Here is a 14,698-nt window from a genome sequence, read left to right on the forward strand (position 1 = left end):
CCCAAAATCAACCTAGGGAAAGAAATGGTCTTACTGCTAGGGCTTGCAATAGCTCGGGATTCCACCCTCGGATTTGCCTCAAATTTGGAGGACCTATTGAGAAAACCTCAATGCAGTAGTGGACCAAAATTCGAAGGTTCAAAATGGCTAGAATGGATTTCACTTGATGCCCTAGGTGATCCTCTAGCGTGAGGCCTGTTAGTTTTTGGTAGCATCAGAAGTGCTCTAGCCTTGAAAATTGGTGGAGAGGCTAAGGCGCATGAGTTCTAAAGAACCCAGAAATGTTTGGTGAAATTCCACCCGGATTGTATTTTATTAAAATAATTAATATTTTTAATGGGGTCCCTAAGTCTAAACTTAGGGAAACTAAAATATTAATGAGTATTAATCAAAATATGGGTGAGAATGATCTAGAAGGCGGATCAAGTCATGTTTTAATCTTAGCCGTTGATTAGAGACTTAATCTCGGCCGTTGAAGACTCAACAAGAAAAGTATAAAATGGAGGCTTGGGGTTCATTTGGAAAAACACAGAGGGAGAGAATTGATCTAGAGTTTGGTTTTTGGGGCTAGGAAGTTGAGAAATTCGAACTTAGTGATCATTCTATAGCAGAAGGACATCCGAGAGAAAGACTTTCCAGAGAATACTGACAGAGAGGCGGGGAGAGCTTGCAGAGAGGTAGTGCAATAGCCGGGAGAGCTGACGCAGAAAGGTTGCCTGTCACGTGGAATCTAGAACTGTTGGAACAACCGAAACTGCCGGGAGAGCTGACACAGAGGCAACACAATAGTCGGGAGAGTTGACGTAGAAAAGTTGCCTGTCACGTAGAATCCAGAATTGCCAGAACTGTTGGAATTGCCGAAACAATCGGGAGAGTTGACGTAGAGGGCAAAGAAGGTGACGCAGGGCTGACGCAGAGCCAACACAGAAATAGTCGAGGTTAGCTAGTCTTGTGCCGGATCAGTCGGAATTCTGCTGGGTGAAGTGAGGTAAAACTCACTCAGATTTTCCGCCAGTATTTTCTTTGTAAAGGATTGCTAGATGAACATCCTAGATTTGTATTCAGATATTTCTCCTGCATAATAATAAACCCTCAGAACTGCTGCACCGGTTTTCCCGCATTGGGTTTTTCCGAGGACTATTGTGTCCAAAAATAAGTGTGTCCTATGTATCTTGTTCTTTGCTCTGTTTTCTGTTTCATGAGATCAAATATTTAATTAGTGTAGGTTGCAGAAGTAATTTGCTTCAGTATTCAGAAGAATAACTTGATGAATGTAAATTAAAAATCAAGTAGGTGAAGTAGATTTAGATTTGCTGCAGTAGGGGTTCCTTCAATAGTAGGAATTTTCACAAGGCCTAGAATTTGGAAAAGTGAAGAAAAGAGAGGTAAATTTGACCACCAAAGGGATATGAGGATCAGTGCCTTATTGCTTGGGCTTAATGGAGTCAAGATACACAAATATTGAGAATTTTCGTGAGCTAAGGAGCCCTAATTGGTCTTCACTAGCCTCTCTAAGGGCAACAACTAGCTCAATAGGAATTTATTCTTCAAATTTGCGAAAGAGAAATTTTCGAGGTCTTCAACCTAGGAACATTCACCCAATCCCTCAAAGATCAACACATGCATTTAATCGCTTATTTAAGGTCCAGAAGAATTTCACATTACATTAACCCATACAAGAACAATGATAACAAGATACATGCATTTGACAAGTAAGATAACAAGAATAACATCAAAAATTCGACTTATATGAGAGAGAGAGTATATCCATTCATCAATTTCGCATTAGAAAGAAGCTCCAAAGGCAATAGCAAAAATCCAAACATCATAGTGCATCAAGAAAGCTCCAAAAAGTTATCCCAACAAAAAGTGCGAAAATCTCTCAAGAGATACTAATCCAATCCAAGTGACGATGAGAGAAATGAATCATCCTCTCATCTATTTATACAATCCAATAGGGGATTCGAATAGCCTAATTTGGCTTATTTAGCCCCAAATAATAAAATAATGTGTAATAATAACATTGCTTGGTGACAAGCCCAACAAGGTAATAAAATAAGAATAAGCCTCTCAAGAGGGTAGAATAATCAACATAATGAGTCGTTGGGCCGTTGAGAAGACCTGTTGAAGTCCAAAGTGTGCCATGGTGAGAGAATGGACATCATAGTGGACAAGGGTTTGGCCCCTTGATATCCAAGCAAGTCATATGTGGTGCCCCAAGTGGGTGTGGGGGCAATATGACGTCCTCATGGGTCTCCAAGTGGATCGATAATGTCTGTATACCATCTGTAAGGGCTAGGATGATGACATAAGCCCTCCCTTTGTCTCCTGCAGTGAGGCACATCCTCATCTGGACCTTGGAACCTCTTCCAAGTGTGTGGTACCAGTGTGAAGTGGGCTAGGCATGGTGGTCCAGGTGCACCATCCGCATCCAAAAAGTTTGAACACGAGCAATCACTGAATGGTGTTGTGGATCCATGAAGTACTCTCTGCTATGGTGGAGGCCCATGACTCTCAACGCTCACCCTACAAGTGTCCATGTGGCCCTTTGAAGGGCTTGGACCCTGTATAGGGAGATCGAACCCCAAATGGAGACCCACCTGCAATCCTGCATAAGATCCAATGCGTCCCTTTGCCCTCCAATGCAACAAATCATTAGAAAAATCAAGTAAAAGAGCTTACAAATCATGGAATCAATGGGGAACTTCATGGTGGCATGCCCTTCCATAGTGGGCTTTGGCATGTACATGTGTCTCCCAACTCAATAAGGGGGTTAACCAAAGACCCTATTAGGTGGTTTCAGCCTTTAAAGGGGGTGACATGTCCATGGTACATCCATCATGTGGTAGGTGGCATGTGATATAGTGATTGAATGAAGTGGGGATCAAGGGAAGGCTCCAAGCCACATGCCATGGTATAAGGGTAGCTATAATAGGGGAAGCCCACACTTGGGTATATGAGTGTAGGAAGGAGCATATCGTGTTACATGAGTTACCCTAGCCCTTGTTTTTCCACCCTTCTTCATATGCCTTTTTCCTTTGATTGATTTTTCTTCATAACTGCTCGGGGCTCCAAGGGATGAGAGCATGATGTATAAAATATAGCAGTAGGTACCCCCTTTTAAGGTGGGGCATTTCATTGCCCACCAGGAATTGGGACGATCATGGGTTCCTTAATGTTAAGGGGGCTCATCTAGGGCCCATAGGAACCAGGGTGATGGCCATAAATAAGGGGTAGAGCTCATGTTTGGCTTTTGCCCACGTGCTAAATTTGTATGTCCCAGCCATCTTTTGCATTTTGTGGTACATTTCCTATTGAGAGTGGCCAAATTATGCTTTTTCTTTTCTTTTTAGCTACATCAACCTCTAGGCATCGTTCTAGGCTTGACCTAAAGTGTGGACAAGGAGAGGGGGAGGCTAACCCTATGTGGACCTAGTAGACACATGTGGACCCGGATGGGAAAAGTGATGAATGGGGTTAAAATGAGTGGAAGGGAGTGATGTATATGGTGTTGGGAAGTGGGACCACGCAACCAAAATCAGGATTTCCCATGTAGTGCCAGCGCTAAAGCTAGTGGCCAGTAAAGGAGATCCCACGGGACTAGGATACAAGGCTAACCATCGAATCGGTCATAGGAGACAAGAGTACAAACCTAACCCACTCTTTCCGCCGAATCCCCCCACTAGTCCATGCCCAAAAGTGTCCATGATAAGTAAACAAAATTACCCAACTACACAATGAAAAGTCATACCTTCGGGGTCGAGAGGCCCACCTTCAAACATACGATCATAACAGATGGGCGAGGGACCACATGGTTGGCTTAGGTGGCAAAGATAGTGGCACATCGAGCTATTTGGTGGTTGCAAGGAGTTGTCGATTGAGGACCACCTAGGAGAAATGTTTTCTCCTATGGGTGTCACCCACAGGCTATGTCACAGGGTTTGCCGAATTTGAACCTTTAGGTTCAAAATTCGGCAAACCTCAAAAATATTTTCAAATTCGCATGAGGTTCGATCATGTTCGGTTCAAGTTCGCTTTTTCATTTGTGTTATTTTACGGTACCGGGTCTGTTGTCTGCCATATTTTAGTTTTGAAGTTCCTATCGATTATTTATATTCTAGTTGCCCCACTAACTCTATTTGAGTCGTCAAGCGTGTAGATGAAGGGTAACTTTGTTAGGGTTGTTAAGCGCACAGAAAATGGTTTTTGTGACATTCCATAAGGTAATTTATGTTCAAATTTTACCATCACGATGAAAATGTGCACAAAGATAACCATATGCTATATGAGGGCCATCACGCGTCCGAGAGCCAACGATTTTACATATAATATATGATAAGAAACCATCGATGGAGTTGCACTCGCACAGAGAGGAATAACACTTTGATAGGTTACGCAGAGGAATGACGCTTCGGTAGGTTAGGGAATAAGCTTTAACGTTTTTTTTTTTTTTTTAATTTGAATCAGTGTAGTTTTATAATTTGTTGTAGATACATATTGTTTTATATATTTTAAAAACATAATATATTAATATTATAATAAATTATTTATTAAATTTAACTTAATTTAATTGCTTTTAAATTTAATATCTTATAGAAAGATAATTTTATAAATAATTTGTTATATATTGTTTCATATATATTAAACATAATATTTTAATATTATGAGTTATATATTAAATTTAATAAAATTTTATGTTTTATATATTTGTGTGGGGACGAGGCAATTTCATTTATATTATATAATATAAGCATTAAAAATTTAATGTATAAATATTATATTGGGTTATATTTTAAATTTAGGAAAATTATATATATATATATATACTCGAATTTAATGGTGAACCTCATTCGAACCTTATCATAAAATTCAAATTCGAATCGAACTTAATCATTGTCGAACTCGAACCCAAACCATGTGACATTGCCCACAGGTGGTGGGTAACAGTCCAAAACCACCCTTCCGATGTAACTTGGTGAATCAAACTTGGGCCAAGGATTTGATGCCATGTACAATACAATATATATAGATTTTCTCCAACCTCTGATACCCCAATTCCTTGACTGGAATTAGATTACAATGGAAGAAAACCATTTGCCAATAAAAATCATTAGCTAAAGAAACATTGCCGAAAACCATCGACCAAGAGCCATTGGCTGAAAAACATGGGCCAACAACATTGATCCAAAAACCACCCCAAAACTACGAAGAATAGAACACATATCCAACAAACTGGTCCTGGACTTTTGGAAACTTGTTTCTGGCATTTTGGCATTTCTGGGAGCATTGGAATGGGAACAAAATGTTCCAGATTTAAAGGAAGGAACTCAGGAGTGTTTTGGAAGTTTTTGAGAGGAATTTTTGGGAACTGAGTAGCAGTTTCTGGGGAGTTTTCTATGCTTGGGAGATTGTACAGGCTCCCTCTTGTTGGGAATGCTAACAAGCTCCTTGACATGTAGGGAGTGTCCATGCACTCTCGGATGCAGAGGTCCCTAAAACACCCTTTTGGCACATTCTGTCAGTCAATTGGGCCCCACACTGTCACCTACCTCATGAAGGTTGAAACCCAAGATTGCAACAAAGTCCCTAAGCGAAACCTATAAGAATGCTCTCCTTATGATGAAAAAAATATCATTGGGCATTCTTCACAGTATTTGGAATTTTCCACAATTTGGTTTTTGTGTTTTGGCTTCTGTTCCGTATATCTTCTTGTTGCAATCAGCTTCAATAGAACCACAATAGCAAGCCTGTTAGTAATTTTCTGCCTAACCAAATTTAAATTAAGAATGCATAACTTGTACAACTTGGAAGATCATAATTCTTAATTTTAATACATCCGTTTGACATTATGTCGTGTATGTATTGTATTGATTAACTGAATAGATTCAAAATGCATAGCAAAATGAAGTAGATTGACTGCACGTCTGTCCATCAGGCATTATAGATGCTGCTTTATTATCACCTAACCAGCAGGTTTTATCATAACCTGTTTGCATCTTCTCTCTGTTTCTCCTCATAAGCAGAGGACTTATTGGGTAATTTGCGTACTTTGTAGATGGCAAATTTAATGCATTGTTTCACTTTGTTTTCTTTGTAGCCTGATAATTTCATGTCCACAGCCTTCACTTCCTCTATGGGAAGAACTTCGAGCGAGCTATGCGAATTTTAGATCAGGGTGGTGTACAACGTATAGTTGGCATACCCAGTGGCCGTGCAGTTTACCAGGTGACCTAGCTATTTTGCAATTCACTGCAGTGTTCTCTTTGACAATAACATTTGAGATGCTGTTTTCATCTATTTGTGACATTCAGGTTGCTGGAGAATCAAAAAACAGTGATCAGTACTTATGTTTTGCGGAGCACCACTGTACATGCTATGCATTTTTCTATGAAACAGTGAACAGAGGTGAACAACTCTGTGTAAGTTTCTTGCTCACATGGATAACAGTTAGAAGACAGTTGTTTTATCAGTAATTACCCATCCCTAAAGCTTTACCGATCCTGGGGATGTCTTTTGGGGTGCAAGTCCCCAGGTTAATTTGATAGCATCTTCCCTCACCATGGTACTAACATCATTAGCAGTTTTGGCATCATGCCTTATGGGCCTTCTTTGGGCTGTGGTTGTTACGATGTTGTCAGAACCGGACCGGAAGTGGTGGGATCAGCCAGTCCGATCAGTTGGGAGGCAAAACCAGTTCAATTGGTGGCCCCAAACCAGAAAAGGCTGGGTCAGTACCGAACCGGCCTTTTCTCACCGAATCCGGGTTCCATACAGTGACCCACAGATTTGAAATTTAATCCCTTCCACAGGGAGAGTTATGACTATCTTCAGGGCTGGGGAAATCAAGCTAGAATCCCATTGTAGAGTCCACTCATTCTGACCCCAAGGATCAGGAGGATGAGAATTAAGATGATTCTAATTCTGATGATAGTCAGTAGTAGTACTATGCTTACTTTTGGATTCCAGAGGCTATTTAGAGCTTGTTTGTTGATGTATTTTAGTTTGAAGATGTATTGCACTAAGTGCTATTTCTGTGATGTGCACTCTTATCTGCTATATTAATGAGAAACTTTGCATTGTTGTGTATAAATGGTTTTGGTTCATATGGATGCACATGGATATATATGCATTTTTTTTCTTATTAATTTGAATATTTTATGTATTTTTCGTCAACTGGTTTTTTTCCAGCTCTGGTCTGGTTCACATTTTTGGGGTTGACCAGTTTGATGACTGGTCCGGTTCTGATAACTTGATGTCTGTTATTACAAGTGACTAACAGTAGCATATCCTTGTGACAGGATTCTGTTCCATATTAATGATACTTCCTACCTTCCTTCCTTCTAGTGAATAATTCTACCTCATGTTTTACTTATCTGCGCATCTTACTTTGCATCTTCCTATAATATTTATTATTTTTGGACTGGCAGTGTAAACATCAACTGGCAGCAAGAATGGCAGATGCACATAAGCTATACAAGGAAGAAAAAATTTCTGATGAACAACTTGCATTACTTTTGTTCAAACATTGAAAATAAATGCACTGAGAATTGGGAATAGCATTGGGTGAGCTTGCAAATATATCCAAGATATCAATTCATCCTTTATGCACGTCTGTAGAGGTTTTATATGGATTTGGTGTTAAGTACTCAGCGTGCTTAGTGTATCTAAGCTCTAAGGTTGTAAGCTATAAATGAACACTCTAAGAGTCAGCAAGTTAAACTAGCAAATAGACCTAATTACATTCCCTGATAGAGGTTATTATTTTTAGTAGCTAAATGTGTACAAAGACATGTGATGGTTGCTTAGTTTGTCTGATTAATAACTTATGTACAGATTGCTCTTTATGCATGAACTCTCTCGCTATTGAGAGCGTGCTGATAGCAAGGGTGAACTTTATAACTATCATGCTAACATTTTTGGTTGCATGATAAGCCATGCACAATGTTAAAGAAAAACTAAAAATGGTAAGATCTTCCTGGTGGTGATATCTATTTTTGAATGTTCAAAGGCAGTAAGTTGATTTTTCTTCACAGAAAATTCCAGTGCCAGGGTTCTTGAGACTCTTCCCTCAGAATTTGCTCTAAGACAAGGGTCTAATATGCATTGGTGAATATGATGTGCCATGTAGAAAGCTTGATCTTCTTGTACCAATGAACAATCATCTAGATTCCCGTTTTATTAAATTTCCTTTGACAATGATATCATTGATGACTAGGGAGTTTCATATAACATAATTAAGGATACATGAAATGGGAAAAGTACATGAAATTGATGTTGATATACACGAAAACAAACAAAATATTTTGGCATCAATGTTTATGGATTTGTACTGAGTTCTCTTTTTGTAGCATACTTGTTCTCATATGCTCAAATCCTCTATTCTGTGATCCTATTGAAAAATACAGGCTTAACTGCAAGTGATAAAGGGAAGATTCTGACATGGAGCGGGTTAGCTACAGGTGGGACAGCATCTAAATTTTATGTCTTCTTATAGATACATGCATCTATCTGTCCTGACTTGCAAATTCTGAGACTAGTCAGTAAGACCTATGGCAGCTATTGTTGTAAGCTTTAAGCAATGCTTATTATTGCTGTTACAGTTTGAAAGTCTGTTTTCAAATTTGAATTTCATTCATCCACATATTCGGACCAATTTTTGTGTCTCTTCCATACAATGGTTCTTCACGATTTCACCATTATTTCTCTCAATTTTGAATTGTTCCCGTGTCAAGGAATGTGATCTTCAAGAGAGGGTTTTTTTGATCAGTTCTGCATTTAAGGGTTCCATCTAAAACACATTAGAATAAGAAATCATTTCCCCCGAGTGATTTTTATTTAAGCCTTTTCTCAAAACCTCTTGTAAGAATTATTTCTCGTATGTGTTCTAAATACTTATTTAGGAAATTTGTTTATTTTCTGGCAATTTCTTACAGGACAACCCAGTGAGCAATTTCTCAATTGATGCTTTGGGTTATTTCCTCTGCAAATTTTGTTGGATGTAAACCCTCTTTGAAAAGGGGGAAAATGCCTAGCATAAATATGTTTTTCCTGAGAGTGGACAAGTGTGCATATTTTTGTCTGATACTAAGCAGAATTAATTTTCAAAGAGAGATTTAAAAACATAGCTTGTACATTTTTTCAAACAAGCATTGACAGTGGTTAAATTAACTAGGTTTAAAAAGATGTCAATGAGTTATGGACATGTCTAGTGTCATTTGAACTCTTAGCAGGGGAATTAGGCACCAGTCATTCTACATACTTACAATATTGCAAATTTTGCAATTTCTATTAGTGAAGTAGCAAAGAAATTCAATAATGATGTTGCCAAATATTATTATTTACATGAGAAAGTGAGCAGACTTAGATTATTCAATTACTTTGGTGGCACATAATGCTCCACTCAGCCATTCAAGTCTACAAGTAGATTGAAAAGGGATAAAAGGCAAGAAAACCTATCAGATTTCATCTCTTGCATTGATTCGGATGTAAGATGGGTTCCAAATTGTTGTACAGGTTCAGTCATGGTTTTGAATCCCCAAAGAACTCTAGTGCAGGGTCAACACTCATTTAGGTAATATGTAAGCCCAAAGGGGAAATGGAATCAATCAAGCTGTAAAAAGACCTCTGACATGTCAATGTAACCTTCAATTTTGGCATTTCCTTGTTGCTGAAGGCAATTGGCTGATGCTTTTGGAAAATAAAGAAACATGATATTGTGTTCCTGTGCAAGGTCTCGAGGTTGAAGATGATCCACATTTTTCAACCGTGAAAACTAAACAGGTTTTAGATTCTTACTAACATTTTTGGTTGCATGATAAGCTATGCACGATGTTAAAGAAAAACTAAAAATGGTAAGATCTTTCCCGTGGTGATATCTATTTTTGAATGTTCAAAGGCAACAAGTTGATTTTTCTTCACAAAAAATTCTAGTGCCATGGTTCTTGAGTCTCTTCCCTCAGATGCTGCTATAAGACAAGGGTCTAATATGCATTGGTGAATATAATGTGCCACGTAGAAAAAGTGATCTTATATGGATGAACCGTCATCTAGATTCCCGTTGTATTAATTCTCCTTTTACAATGGTATCATTGATGACTTGGGAGTTTCATATGATAGAATTAAGGATACATGATGATGGGCCTTCAAATTAGACATAAATTAAGGTCCATCTGACCATCCTTCAACACCTTAAATCTCTTTTTTTGCATTAGTTAAATGTATTTTTAACTTTAATATGTTCATTAGGAAAGTTTATGGATAATTGCATATTTGTGTCTAGTATTATTTATTTTTATGGAATATTGTGAGAATATTGGACAGATTATGAACATTTGGAGGATGAGATAATTTAAGGACTTGTTCCCTACTACAGGAGGATCGATATTAAATAATAAATCAAGAAGATATTATGAAATTATTGCATAGATTTTGGAGCTCCAATTGGGAACCAGATCCATTATTTGAGGGATTTTGGTGGGAAAAGCTTCCTCTTTTCATAGGGAATGCTTCATAATAATTTTGTATAAATACCAAATTGAATTTCCCTCTAGGGTTGATTTTTTTTAGTCTTTTTGTAGAGAGAACTTGTATTTTTGCAGCTCCACTTTTATTTATTGCAGGGATATAATTGTATTGATGGAAATAATGAAGATTGGTGCCATGTTCAACTTCTAAATCTGTCTCTTTTATATGTCTCCGAGTTTCCTTGGGTTTGGCCATTCCAGGAGCCTCATAGCCCTTTTGTATCATTTACTTTTCTTTTTTTTTCACTTCTTATTCACATCCATTTTTTGTTCTTGTTTTTTTTTCCTATTTGTGCATTTAGTATTGATGATTTCTTGTTGTAGGATTGAGTTAAAAGGTTGAAGTAAGTTCTTTTGCAGGATCACAAACATTATTTCATCATTGAAACAACTTTGGAAGGTCATAGTAATCATTGAACTATTTGGATTAGTTTTTTTTTTTCAAATCTAGATTTCTGATAGTCCCTTGTGACACATAACATTAAATTTTTGCTATTTTTTAGAACATGCTAACGGGTTTCAATCAAATTGATTCCACTTGCATTAGATCACAAAAACATTCTATTTAATAACAAAAGTTACCCCATTGCATTTTCACTTGATTAGGTTAGGCATTTGATAGATTTACTAGTTCACTAGTTCTCGAATTTCTAGATTTTAGACTAGTAATTTTCCGTTATTTTTTAGCATGAGTTAACACATGTTTTTTTGAGTGATTCCACTTGGAATGAAGACCTAATACATCCTAGTCAATAACAAAGTTTGTCCCATTTAATTTGGATTTGATTTGCTTGGTCATTCGACGTATAACTTCCTGTAGTAAATCTGTAACATCATGTAGTTTCTTATAGTAATCTTTCAATGTGTATATGCTTGCCCAAATTTGCTCAAAAAGATTGGTTTTGGTTCTTTAGGGTTGAATCATGATCCTAGGCTCTAAATCAATGGTTGAGGGGGATAAACACCACTTAGGACTTGCCTTTTTACCCATGCAAAACATCTTAACGATTTGGGTTAAGGGACAAATTTATGAATTGGATGATACGATGATGATTTTTTTGATTGCCACATCCAAAGAACTCTGTTAATGGATCTAAACTCTTTGAAATGTAATGGTTGACATTTAGTTCACGATCTTTACTTTATGCAATTAGAATATGTTTATTTCTTTGTATTTTCTTTCTTGCAATAGGTCAAGGTGTCCATTTGGAACATTTCATTTTTTTCAATTAGTTTAAGATTTGATTTCATTACAATTTGTTGTTCTTACCTAGGATTATTTTTTTATCCATTTCGAGCATTTCCATTTCCGCGATTAGTAAGGATCTGATTTTATTACATTCACTCCATTACATCATAACAATGAATGAATGACACATTGTATTGTGCACATATAGAGCTGATACCTTTTAAGTTTGTACGAACTCCGGGTTGATAACTAAAGTTGGTAGCTTTGGGAGTTGCAACATTCTTGTTGCAATACAGAAGCTCATCACATGAAATGGGAAAAGTACATGAAATTGATGTTGATATCAATGAAAACAAACAAAATATTTTGGCATCAATGTTTATGGATTTGTATCGAATTCTCTTCTTGCAGCATACTTGTTCTCATATGCTCAAATCCTCTATTCTGTGATTCTATTGAAAAATACAAGTCATACTGCTAGTGATAAAAGGAAGATTTCGACATGGAGCATGTTAGCTAAAGGTGGGACAACATCTAAATTTTTTGTCTTTTCATAGATACATGCATCTATCTACCCTGACTTGCAAATTCTGAGACTAGTGAGTAAGGCCCATGGCAGCTATGGTTGTAAGTTTTAAGCAATGTTTATTACTGTTGTTACAATGTGAAAGTCAGTTTTCGAATTTGAATTTCATTCATCCGCATATTCAAACCAATTTTGGTGTCTCTTCCATATAATGGTTCTTCACGATTTCACCATTATTTCTCTCAATTTTGAATTGTTCATGAGTAAGTAATGTGGTCTTCAAGAGAATTGGTTTTTTTATCAATTCTACATTTAAGGGCTTCATCTAAAACACATTAGAATAAGAAATCATTTCCTCCAATTGTTTTTTATTTTAGCCTTTTCTCAAAACCTCTCATAAGAATTACTTTTCCCGTGTGTTTTAAATACTTGTTTAGGAAATTTTGTTTATTTTCTTGCAATTTCTTATAGGACAACCCAATGAGTAATTTCTCAATCGACGCTATGGGTTATTTGCTTTGCAAATTTTGTTGGATATAAACCTTCATTTTTTGAGAAGGGGGAAAATGCCTAGCATAGATAAGTTTTTACCGAGAGTGGACAAGTGTGCATATTTTCATCTAATACTAAGCAAAATTAATTTTCAAAGAGATTAAAAAGTACATTTTTTCAAACAAGCATTGACAATGGTTAAATCAACTAGGTTTAAGAAGATGACAACGAGTTTTGGACATGTCTAGTGCCATTTGAACTTTTAGCAGGGAAATGTAAGCACTAGTCATTCTACATACTTAAGTAATAATATTGCAAATTTTGCATATTCTATTAGCAAAGTAGCAAATAAATTCAATTATGATCTTGCCAAATATTATCATTTACATGAGAAAGAGAGCGATTTGAGATTCTTTAATTACTTTGGTGGCACATAATGCTCCAGTCTACAAGTAGATTGAAAAGGAATAAAAGGCAAAGAAAACCTATAAGATTTCACATCTTGCATTGACTCAGATGTAAGACGGGTTCCATATTGTTATGCATGTTCAGTCACAATTTTGAATCCCCAAAGAACTCTAGTACTAGGTCAACACTCATTGAAGGTAATATGTAAGCCCAAAGGGGAAATGGGTTGATCAAGCTGTAAAAAGACCTCTGACGTGTCAATGTAGCCTTCAATTTTGGCATTTCCTTCTTGTTGAAGGCAACGGATGATGCTTGTGGAATTTAAAGAAACATGATATTGTGTTCTTGTGCAAGGTCCTGAGGTTGAAGATGATCCATATTTTTCAATTGTGAAAACTAAACTACTTTTAGATTCTTGCATATAATACAGGCTACATGTTGGGGAAGTTAGAAATGATGTCCTTTGCTTTGGTTAATATTTAGTTCCATGGCTTAATTGTGTGATCGCTGAAATTTTTTATTATTCAAATGATGGATCAAAAACTTTTTAATAAACCATCGAAGAATTCTTAACACCTAAGAGAATTTTGTTTGCTATGTCTAGTTTTGATTTGTTGTTGAAGGGATGCTCTAATTTGGCACGAAACATCTTTGTGAGTGCCATGTGTATCCATTGCCGTAGTTTGAATTTGTTTGAAAGTCAAATCCCGAGCAGAGTATGATCACTAACTGAAAATAAAATGAACAAGTTCAATTTAAATTGGATATGATCATAAAGCAAAGAACATTAGGGATTTAATGTGTTGAGACATAAGAGGGTAATATAGAACTAAAATCAACCAATTTTGACAATCAATTCAATATGTTTGTTAAGTTATAGAGATGTAAGAGGAATGTGTAATTCCAGAAAATGACTCATGATGAAGAGCCAATAAGCAAGGACCCTGTAGCAAACAAAGTTTGTAGACGCATGTCAAATAGTCCAAGATATTTGGGATAGTAAAAGAATCCATTTTAGGAATAAAATATATATTGTGTAAGTGTATTAATGTAGAATATATGAATATGACTGGTTAAAAATAAGCGCCAATGCTTATATATTAGGCAAGGTGCCCCTTCACGAAGTCATGTCCTTTGGGACATGTCTATTTAATAACTAATTATTATTATTTTTATATATTAAATTCATAACGTTGCCTTCATCTTTAGAAAAACCTTGTCCTCAAAGCTTATTTCTGATATGGCGTATGATCTGTTTCTTTGTCTTGTAATTAGTTCACATCTTTTGGAATTCTTTGAGTTATCATCTTTGATGATAAAAGATGATAAGATCCTTTGAGTGTTAAACAAAATTTTCAAATTGATAGGGGATCTGACCATCCTAAATCAATCTTCTGTGGAATCTTCTGGTCACTGTATACTTCGTATAAATTTTTATTATTAAGACTATATAGTACTTCCATCAATGGTTTTTAGAACATAAGTCTATTGTTTCTTCTCTGTATGATGTTGACAAGATGACTGATTAAGGTCTCTGTTTTTATAATGAGGATGTTGATA

General features: G+C 36.5%; 1 protein-coding gene across 4 annotated transcripts in view; it reads left to right on the top strand.

The window, feature by feature from the left end:
• Positions 1 to 8,540, top strand: part of LOC149195850 (uncharacterized) — a 43,822-nt gene extending 35,282 nt beyond the window's left edge. Inside the window, exons 3-6 of one of the 4 annotated variants that reach the window (XM_089408874.1) lie at positions 6,120 to 6,225; positions 6,312 to 6,419; positions 7,428 to 7,563; positions 8,406 to 8,540. In XM_089408874.1, coding sequence (XP_089265000.1) covers positions 6,120 to 6,225; positions 6,312 to 6,419; positions 7,428 to 7,529 — 316 coding nt within the window. In that variant the 3' untranslated portion in view covers positions 7,530 to 7,563; positions 8,406 to 8,540. Of the gene's footprint in view, positions 1 to 6,119; positions 6,226 to 6,311; positions 6,420 to 6,581; positions 7,087 to 7,427 lie in introns of those variants that run through there. The other 3 variants (XM_089408875.1, XM_089408873.1, XM_089408872.1) reach the window with 3 other exon arrangements.
• The last annotated feature ends 6,158 nt before the right edge of the window (positions 8,541 to 14,698 follow it).

This window comes from Pinus tabuliformis, chromosome 2_2 (assembly GCF_031772625.1).
Source record: "Pinus tabuliformis cultivar Carrire ecotype Pingquan chromosome 2_2, CPIR1, whole genome shotgun sequence".
In the NCBI taxonomy this organism is placed as follows: Eukaryota; Viridiplantae; Streptophyta; class Pinopsida; order Pinales; family Pinaceae; genus Pinus; species Pinus tabuliformis.